The 11036-nt window shown below is 36.5% G+C and overlaps 2 protein-coding genes across 4 annotated transcripts; both read right to left on the bottom strand.

The window, feature by feature from the left end:
* Nucleotides 1135–3005, bottom strand: LOC105174542 (uncharacterized acetyltransferase At3g50280). The gene is given in 2 exon segments (XM_011096677.2): nucleotides 1135–1872; nucleotides 1875–3005. Coding segments are annotated over 2 exon segments (1419 nt in total). The 5' UTR covers nucleotides 2853–3005; the 3' UTR covers nucleotides 1135–1431.
* Nucleotides 8979–11030, bottom strand: LOC105174541 (transcription factor DIVARICATA-like). Of its 3 annotated transcripts, none has more exons than XR_848840.2 (3): nucleotides 10348–11030; nucleotides 9584–10136; nucleotides 8979–9497 (listed from the first exon to the last, which is right to left on the bottom strand). XR_848840.2 is itself a non-coding variant. In XM_011096676.2 (2 exons), the coding sequence occupies exons 1-2, from the start codon at nucleotides 10770–10772 to the stop codon at nucleotides 9635–9637; spliced, it is 927 nt and encodes a 308-aa protein (XP_011094978.1). In that variant the 5' UTR covers nucleotides 10773–11030; the 3' UTR covers nucleotides 8979–9634. The 3 variants fall into 3 exon arrangements, 1 of the variants encoding a protein (XP_011094978.1); XR_002287978.1 differs by having other exon boundaries at nucleotides 8979–9494; XM_011096676.2 differs by having other exon boundaries at nucleotides 8979–10136.

Genomic DNA, 11036 nt, shown 5'->3' with positions numbered 1-11036 from the left:
ATCGTACTACCGCTGACGTAGCACATTAGACAAACAACATCAGCAGCGTCTGCTAAATTATCTGTTTCGCAATCAGTAAAGAAGACATAAGAGATGAGTGGAATTTTCTTCTATGTTGGTCGATATCACGGACAAGTAAGATAAAGATCAAAACTATACCAAGAACTTTGACAACACCACTATTATTAAATTCATCAAACTCTACTCCTTTTCTTTCCCATCATCACTTAGACAAGGAACATGTGATTAATTGGACCTGATCGGTCTCAGTACCATCCAAGAAGTCTCATCATGTCTTATACAGTGATCTCGAGTAAGTAATCTACAAAGAGAGTTGTATTATTGCATGTGGAAATACAGTCCCTCATTGAAAAACTGAAAAGAATGCGAGGCACTTGTGTTGTCGTGCTAGTGGTGGGCTAAGGCGTGCACAGGACTTGCAAATGATTCAGTTCTTTAGCCAAAATAGAAACAGTTTTGCGTGACAAGTTTACATGCATAGAGCAAACACTACGTCCACTTTCCCAGTGATCCAAGTCAACTTCCATCTTCCCCCACAAGGCAACCTACTTTCACCTTCTAACCACAATACGAAAGTTAGCAAGAAATAAGGAAAATATGAATCAATGGGAGACCTGAGTGGCTTTTCCTTTTCTTTTTGGGATATGAAGTAATGGGGCTGAAAAAATCACAAAAAAAAACTGTGTAATAAAATCGGATTATGTCACGTGGGTAATAATTATAGCTGTAAGTACAATGCACTAGTTCCCATCCAAGTGGACGGAAATTAAACGTCACTACCACAAGAAGTACTACTTAATTATCCACCAGTCACAATCACAAGGAACACAACTCTCGCTAGCTGCCACAAACAGTTGAGTCAGTGACCCCATTCCAGAGCACAACTGTGTTTTTCATACATTGGATTTGGCTCCTCTCTCGTTTTTGGATTTTAGACATGTAACTGCTGCCACCTTATCTTGTCCACCCGCTCGACTCATCATCAATGTTTTCTGTTACTTTTCTATATTATTATTACTATGTCTGTCCCAGACTCCCACCAGTATATATACATACACACACATTTTAAATTCGTAGAAAATAATTCATGTAATTTTAACTGTGATGACCAGATGATAATAAGGACAAACACATAGTAAGATATTATTAAATCTGGTAAAAACATAGACTTCTCCACATCAAATCACATCCCATCAACTTCATTTTTCAACACCGCAGTCTCTATTCCGATGCAAATTACGGATTCTAATGCTTCAGACCATAATAATTTGAGGAATATATGGTAGGTACCATTAATTAGGCCAGTTTTCGGGACTCATCACATTCTCATGCATCCATCCTACCATTTTTCTTGCATTTTCAAGTGTTGAAGGCTAATTCTTGAAGCATTAATTAGCCATCATATATCATTCAAGAAACATATTGCATGAACTCCGTATCATTCTCTAGTCCCGCCATAGTTTCAGGTGCCAGCACCACTTCCAGATCGACGCTTCCATTTCCCTCCGGGCCCGGAAACGCCGAGATCTTACCGTCGAATTTGTTAGCCATACCACTTCTCACGGCCAACGGACGGCCCCACCCGAAATCATTGTCGTACATTGGGAACCTAGGGGAGCTTCCCATGGTGATCATCGCCCCATCAAAGTTTCCAAGGGGGAACAATCTTGGATTGCTCTCCCACTCCTTGACACAGCGCAGCACCGTAGCATTGTCGTGCGCCACTACATTCCGGTGTAGCTGATCGGCGGCCCAGCCCAAGTCCTTAGATAACAGCTCTCCAACTGCAGCGGTTGTTGGAATGCTTTGAATTGCGTTACCGAAGTAGAGGGGCTGCAGCCGCGGCTCGGCTCCAGCCGGTGTCTGCAGTTCACAGCCATCCTGAACGTCGTCGTCTTCTTCGCGTTTAGGTTCCTAGCACGTGTCACTGATCTCCACAGGTGAGCGCAAAGCGACTGAAACGATGAAATCTCAGCCGCAGGATTTTTCTTCAACAAAACGGTCGTTATCTTTCCGTTACTTTTAGAGTTAACTGCCCAAGTGTCGTTGCTCTGCTTCCCCAAGATTTCCGGGTCCGAAAATTCGGGCTCCACCTTCCCTGTAGGATTATTAGCCCTAAATTTCAGCTTCATAATCGCTTCTCGGCTGAAATGAAAGATTTTTTCGCGCACAGGCTCGTCTCCGGAGAATGTCACCGACGGCCCTCCTGCCGGCAACGCCAGCACCGCTGACGAATTAAAAACGGTTTCGCGGCAAAAATCCGGCGACTTGGAGATCTTCTTGGCGCCTCGCGCCATTTCGGCAAATGTATTAAAGAAATTCCAAAACGAAGTTCCATCAACTACCGCGTGATTCACGGTACACCCGACGAAGACGGCGTCGTTAAGCTCAGTGACCTGCACCGCTGCAAGAGGCTTATCATGGCCGGCGTAGCTGAGCGTGCTATCAAACTGGAAGAACTTGCGGTAAACGGGTGGGATGTCGCGATCAGATGGAGGAAGCAGGGCGGAAGTGGAGAGGTGCGGCGCCTTGGCATGAAAGAAATCAACACCCAAGTCGTTGCAAATGATGTGGACGTGGCCGTCGGAGTCGGTATGTAGCCTACCGGAGAGTGGGGGGAAGTGAGAGAGGGTTCTGGAGAGGGAGAGCTTGAGGAGGGAGATGAGGTCGGGGGAGGAGAGCGGTGGTAGGGGGAGAAGAACGCCCTTTTGTATGTATTGACAGGAGAGCATGGGAAGATCAGAGACGGAGAGCTTGAGGGATTTAACGGCAGACTTGTGTTCGGGGTATATAGTGCATTTAGAGACAATAACGAGAGAGGAAGAAGGCATCTTCTTTCTTGCTTCTCTGATTGGTTTTACAATTTGAGATGTCGAGAAATTGCAGAGAGGAAGGGGTAATATGTCAATGTATATATATAAGTGTAGAGTGAGAGTGAGGGGCCGGGGTTGGTTGGTTGGTTGTTTGGTTCATGCACTCCTCCGGTGGTTAATTAATGGTGGTGGTCGCGGGGGTCCTTAATCACTCTTTTGCTTTTGTTGTGTCTTAATTTTATTAATTATACTTATCATGTAATTAATCTTCTCAAATTCAAACAAAAATTTCCTTCATTCATTCCCACACACACTCTCTCTCTCTCCTTATTACTGTACTACATACTTAGTAGTGGACTGCCGATGGTAACTGACTCCAATACGGAAATGTGGGTATCAACATCATCATCATTACATGGATATGCAGCATCTCTCTCTCTCCCATAATTCTAATTCTATCTACCCATTACATTTTTATTGAGGATACCTATCATATAATTACATGTATTTGATTCCTAGGTAGGCAGCCCTACCTTAATTACATTTTCTATTACAGTATTAATGTCCCTAGCTACCTACTAATTGATTTTGTCTTGTTAATTTTATTCATCTTAAGATTATCATATGTTTTTCATAAAGAATTTGTACCTTGTAATGTTTAAAATTATGACCATTAATTCATTAATTAAGTTTGTAACAATTTTTTTTTTAGTGTATCACAGGAATTACATCATAAATTTCAATAATCAATCGTAAATATAAATTAATTATCAATATCAAAAATATTTATAACTAACTAAATACTATTACTATAATAAATCAACAATTACCATTAATTTTTATCTACACGTTAGTAGAAATGAAACTCAAGACAATTTTGATTTGTCATTGGGGATTTTTCTTGCATTTAACACGACAATCCATGTGGTGAGTGGTTGAGTTCCGATATTTACTTTTAAGATTTTTTGTTAAAACTTTTTATACCGTACGTCTTTTAGGTCTGAAACGATGTGTGTGTGTATATATGCAAATAGCACAAAGGTGGAAATGAAAACCGAAGGAACACTTTTTCACTTCTCATGTCATGCTTTGTCTTTTTTTAGAAATGTTTGATAGGCATATGATGAGTTTAATTATGTCTAAGCTGAAAAAGGAAATTTATTTCAATAATTAACTATTATAAATTAGGGAAACCAATTTTGCATTATGATAGAAATTAGGTCTTGCCAGAAAAATAAGATGATGGAATGATGAATTTGATACTTACATTCAATACTAGTAAGTGTGGTATATTCTACGTATGCGTATAATTTTTAAGCATAAATCAAAATAAAATAGTTATATAAGTTGTATTATTAGTTTTGTAGTTTAAAAAAGTACCTGAAATTATATATTAAAATAATAAATCAATATAAATATTTTGATTTATAAAAAAATAACATATAAAGATAATAAATAATATAGAAAAATTAAAATAAAAAAAAAAGTAACCACCAAAACGTAGTTATGAGGAACCATGATAAATGAAGAAATTAAGAAATTAAATAATTAAAATTTTTAAAAATAAATGACATAGAAAAATTAAGTGAGACACCAAAAAAGTGGCATATCGATATAGGTGTTTAAGTTTTTTAATTAATTAGAATATAGATTCTCCTAGCACTGTATATATGTATGTATGTATGTATTTCAGTAATCAATTACACATTAATTTTATATTACAAATTTAAATAAATATGCATGTTATGATATGAAAATAATAATGGACATATATATATATATATATAATTAAAGCATAATTATGAATGTTTTTGTCACTGGTAAGCCTCTATCATGACCGGCCCCCCAGCCCATGTTGCCTCCGTAGTACTACTACTTGTCGCGTCTATATACATGATGACTTTTCTCAAGATTATTTGTCTACGGCTCTTTTCCCTAATAAATCATCTTTATTTATTTATTTTTTATTAAGCTGTTTGTGCCTAAATGGAGATTTTGACATGGACCTCTACCAGTTTATTCATGTCAAAATATTATTTTTGTACATTCTAAAAAATAATAAATGACGGCTACTTATTCTTTTCACAAGTTCTATATATTTAAACAAAGCAGAGTTAATTATAAGCCCTTGAGCTGAAAATTAGGCTTCAAATTGTCGAGTCGGATAAGAGTACCTTCAACATCTTATTACCTTTGCACTAGATTCATATTGATATAATTCAATTTAAATTCTTGGAGATATTGAACTCAATGCAAGTCTATATATTGATATAATAATCAAAACATCGTATAAAAAATAAAGAAACAAAAAAATGATAATCAAATCATGAAAAAAAAAAAGAATTGATAATCATATTATTCAGATCGCACGGTATATAAATTTAATTACCCAAAATGCATGACATAATTACATGAGCTATATATATATATATATATATTTGGTCAGTGTTTCTGAAGCAGTGAAGGTGGCAGGGTAGTTTTACATACATATATAGAAAAAAAGTGTGTGTATATATAGATATATGTGCGTGTCGATATTCCATTGGGTGAAACATGATTATTTATCCGACATTCCATAATGATTATCCGACTTGATCTTGCACTCATGATATGAGTCTGATGAGCAATCATTTCTGATGGTAAAATTTCGCCACAGCGCCACTGACAAAGGACGTCGTCCCTTCGTGTGATGATGATGAGGATGGTCAAAATGTGTGCACGTCTCTTCGTTCATGCACCTTGCTTCATCTTTCTTTTATAAATCGTGTGGCCGGGACTATGACCCTGTCACCCTGGTCCCACCTACCCTATTCTCACCCTCATCATCTCTGCGATTTGTTTTCATATTTTCTTTTATAATTAATTTTAAATGGTTAATATGTGCGGTAGAATATACTTCATGTATCATTAGTATTGTGTTCACAATAACTCGTAAATTAAATTTTTTTAATATAATGTATTAATTTATATATTTTCTTTTTATTTATAATATATTTTAAAATATAAAAAATAATTTATTGTATATACGTAAGTAAGACATAACGCAATGACTTGTATAATCAAAATACATGTTGATGAAGATCTAACAGTTTTTGTAAAAAATGAAAACCCTAAACTAAAAAATGATGTTGGTGATGATGCCTTATAACATTTAGGCCCATCCCCAGAAAGCAAGCCTGTCATACATTTATGGCCATGATCATCATGTCCGTGGCTGCAAGAAACAGGCAAGGCTGCTTCCGCTACAGCTTTTGTCCAAGATATAAAAATCCACAAAGGGTAGCCCAAGATGCAATTCCGACAATTCCAGGTGGATAACAGATATTAAAACCACTTCATTAATACAATCGTGTTTATTTTGTTTTGGTTGGTAAACGACAATCTATTATATATGTATATATATATTGGGCGTCGTTTGGATAAGGCCTTCTTTCCCTTCTTACTTAACTCCAAATTTCAATCAGTTAAGAAGCCAATAATTAAGTAGGTACATGATTTTTCTCCTATGCAATGTACGTAATATTTTTGTCTATAAAAGATTGATGTCATGATTATGGTCTGCTAAAGCTTATAATTTATAATATTTTACTTTTTTATAATTGACATGGTCTACTTAATTATTTTTACTACTTAAATCCACAGAAGCTAGCAGCCAACGATGACTCAAATTGCCTGCGCCAAACGATGCCTTAGATTTTGTTTGACTTCTCTCCTCTCAAATTTGTCCTTTATTTACAGTGATTTGGAATTATGGAATATTACTAGGATTGGCAGATTAGCAGTTAGATCGACCTTAATTCTAAAATTTATCAGTCTTGTCATTTGTCTTCTGTTAGTAATTTGTCTTATCGTTGTCAGTGATTCCTGTCTATTTGATCATCATATTTTACATTTAAATCCTTTTAATTATTATACTTAACTTATCAAAAATTATAAATATTAATATGTTTTGCATAATCCGTACAAGTTGATTGTTTTTCTCTTCAAATTCAGAATTTCTTTTTTTTTTTTTTGATGTTATTTTTCTCCTGCAATTAAAGCGACATAGCGATGTTTTATTGGAAAAAAGTATTAAATCAGGGTGATGCAGATAGAGATTGAGGATATATCCATGAAGAATGTTTGGTATTATGAACTATTAAATTGAAATGGGCTAGCGCGGAGTAGCTGGTTGTGTACTGTTTAGGCACAAGGGTCCATGACCCATATATAATTGGGTAGTAATTAATGATATGATAAGGAAGATGTGCCAATTACCTAAAATCTATATGGGTAGCCTGAATCTGAATAAACTATATGGCGAGTGTAGTACACTTGTTATGTGATTGGTGTATAATTTAAAAAAAATAATCAATCACATAACATATGTAATACACTTATTATGTGATTGGTTTGATTCGACCGGAAGTAGTTGTAATATGATCAACCTAGGACTTTGGAGCAGCACATATATACTATGAATTTCTTGTTAATATCAATAATCTCATAATAAAGGATCAACGGTTATTACAGAGTTTTTCTGTAAGAGAAATCTGGTTCAGCATTCTCTCCCACAATATTGTATATAGTACTTATCATCATCGTTACTAGCTCTTTTTTCTGATAAATGCAACACATCACATGTTCATTACAAGAACTTGGCGGCAACACAATAACTAAGAATTTTTATCTTTTTATTCAAAATAATTCAGTTCATCAAAAGGTACTGCTATATCTTTCAGGGGCTCATGCAACATCAATCTGATCAAACATGACTTGCAGGTTGTTTATGAATCTTACAAAGTCAATCACTCATATACATATCTCATTTGTGCCTAATCACCTTATGATCGAAAGCTAACTCACACGAAAGTTGTTCTTAATCGAGCGTCTGTTGATCTTTTGGGAGGGACCCATAGAAGAAGCATCAAAGAGAATTATTACTTTATGCCATAAGGATCTAGTCAGCTCTGAATTTCTCTCTCCTTTTTCAGAATCAGTAATGTTGCATCAACAGTTAGATCATTATGGAACAAGATATCAGAATCTAATGAGAACAAGAATAAAGAAACAACAAGCATTAATCTTTTTTTTTTTTTTGGTTTTGAATATTAAGGTTGTGAGATTAGGTATAAGGTCTAAATATACTTGAAGGGAGAATATCACATCAGAATAAAGTAAAAGTCTTTTTTTTTTTTTTTTTTTAGTGGTGCAAGTTGCAAAAAAGTTGCTCCCTTTGAAAAAAGAAAGAGTGGGGTTAGTTTGTCATTTACCAAAAGAGCTTGTGGAAATGGTGATGCTGCTTTTTGTTTGCCTTCAAAATTCTTTGGGCTATAGTGGGTGGGACCTCTTCAGACAATTTGCAGAAATATTGATGCCTGGTGGACAGTATGGTTTTTCAAGATTCAGTTTTGGAGAAATAGTAGCAACAATTTGCAAACACAAACAAGACAAAGTGGTGAACATATTAGGCACCAATTATTGGTTCAAATCCTTTGAATTCAAGACTAATCTGCAACATATTTGGAGTAATGCAGTTGCAGTTCTTGCAAGAAAAAGTTTGGTAAATGCCCGAATTGAGAATGATTAATTGGTTCTCTTTAGATTCATGTTCAACCTAACTTCACAAACAACACCATGTTAAAACTAGCATTGATCTCTCTCACAGAAGCTATCGAAAAATTTGATTTAATTATTGAACTCAAGTTCCAGATCCTAGTTGATTGCAGGGAGGAATTTAACTTCAAATGCACTTTTATGAAAATCCTGAGGTTGCAATAATTCTAACCCACTCAGAAAGGAGAATCTCAGCAAGTGTATTAGAGATCTTCAAGAATGATCACATTCATTTCTATGGTATTTTATTACCATCCTGGAAAGCCTTTTCTCTCACAACTTTAAGGAAGATAGATACATGATACATGGGGTTGGCAAGAATCAAATATATTGAAGTGGCTATTGTGCTGTAGGATGCCTGAGGATTAGTAAATCATGATACCTTCATGATAAGTAGACAATGAAGTATGCGATAAAATGATAAGGGTAATAATGAAGGAAAAGGGAGCATCAATCAACTCCTCCAAAAGGTAAAATTGGACCTCAGTATTAGATGCCAATTAAGCCAATTTTAGTCATCAAAATGTGAAAACTCAGGCTCTGCCAAGGTGGAATCATTCAACAGACTATAGCATATGTATTGTCTGCAAGAGTGCACTCTGATTCGGCACATTTCGGTTCAGAATCACACACATTCATCAATTCCTGTGAAGAATGGGATATCACATTCTGGTAATACCTATGCGTATAATTACTTGAACACACCAACTCAACTAATTCTACAACAAATGGCAAATACTTTTAGAGACGATATGCGGATGATTTGGGTAAACTACAACACTTAATTTTTCCAGACAAATGGTAGTTCCATTATTAGCAATTTGTAATGAACAATAATAATATCTACATGCACTTCTAGAAGCTTTCTAGTGAAACACATTGCGTGAATCAGAAAGCCTTCTTTCTTCTAGCTGGATTCTTGGTTACCTTGTAAACTTGGAGGAAGCATCATTTTATTTGATGATGTTGTTACCCCGACGCAGCATTATCTGCAGCATAGTTTTGTTTCCATACGCACGAACCTTTTCATCAAGAAAATGATGTTGAAACGCACGCAAGTTTCATCTGCTAAAAGGTCATCGATTGATAAATCAAGAAGCCCCTGATAAAAAGTTGGTATATTTACTAATACTTTCTGGGCAAAATCAACTAACTTGGGAGCCTTCCTTATCATATACATCCTTGTACTCCATGTGTTTCTGACTTTATAGATGTCGGGTCGGATGCATCTGAAAAATTGTACCATGATGTCCTAGCCGGAATGCATGTGAATCAATGCTCTGCATACGGTGTTCGTGCAGATTAAGCCCAAATGAATACATCCCTTGAAGATGAGTGATCATTAAGCTGCTGTTTGCTGGGCTGAACCCCATCACTGCTCCAGGATTCGTAAGGCTGGAATCATATGTTGCTCGGACCACAACATCTGTATCCAAATTTTGTGGTGACTGCATGATCAAGTTTGATTTTTCTGGTGAGCGAGAGGGCCTATCTTTCTCTGGCGAAGGAGACTTGGTTTCCTCAAGATTGACAGTTGTGATATCATGTATGCTTGATCTTCTCTTATCTTTCCCCCCAGAAAGCTGCCTGATAAAATACTTCTGAGCGTGACTAGCAACCTGAGTTGGAGTCCTCGTGGTTACAAAGTTGCGAGAGATATTTCGCCAATCTCCTTTTCCGTACTTTTTTAGTCCCAACAGAAACAGTCTGAGAGTTCAACATCAACACAAACATATCATCACAAATAGCAAGGAAAAAGGGTAGATGGAAAAGAACATCGTATGAAGGGAAAAGTCATCACCTGAAGAACACAAAAAAGACATTCTAATACATTAAAAAATGAAAGAATTTTCATTCAAATGTCTGTCTTGGCAAAAAGAAGCTAATCTATCCAAGATTAGATGAAACAAAATTTTACCTGTGCTCTTCCTCAGTCCAAGGCACGCCCTTTTTCCTTTCATGGTCAGAACATCGAGTGGAAGAGTTCCGTTTCCCACCAGGGCCATACAGCTGTTTCAACCCCTCATAGCCATGATTACTAACCCACTCCAATGTGAATGAGTTATTGGTATAGCCCGGTATGGGTATAAGCCCAGCTTCTATATCACTCACATCTTCCACCAATTCCCTGTACTGTTTGATCACATCGCTGACGGTCTTCCCCGGGATCATGGACGCCACATTGTGCCAGCGATCAGGAGTATCCTTATCAAATAAGGCAAGAGCATTTTCAAACCTCTTATTCTCCTCAGGAGTCCATTTGGTGACCGTATCCTCCTGGAACAACCAACTCGAATCGCTGAGATATGAAGCTGGAGAAACAAGTCCCATTTCTCTGTTCATTGCCTCTACCACTTCATGAAATAAAACAGACCTTCAAATTGAAGAAAGACACCAAGTTATGGGGGGGTGGAGATATAGGGAAGAAAAGAAGGAGATTAGCGAGTTGTTGATGAGATGAGATTAACGTTAAGTCAAGGGCGAGCATTTAAGAGGAATCTGATTACTTTTCCACACATGGTGAGGAATCTGGGAAAGGCTCCCTAACTTTCCTAAACCCAAGGAAAAAAATTTCAAGAAGCTGTTGAAGAAAAAGATGGAAAAAAA

The sequence above is a fragment of the Sesamum indicum genome, linkage group LG11 (genome assembly GCF_000512975.1).
Source record: "Sesamum indicum cultivar Zhongzhi No. 13 linkage group LG11, S_indicum_v1.0, whole genome shotgun sequence".
In the NCBI taxonomy this organism is placed as follows: Eukaryota; Viridiplantae; Streptophyta; class Magnoliopsida; order Lamiales; family Pedaliaceae; genus Sesamum; species Sesamum indicum.
Note: the sequence above shows the minus strand (reverse complement) of the source record. Positions and strands in the feature narration are given on the sequence as shown.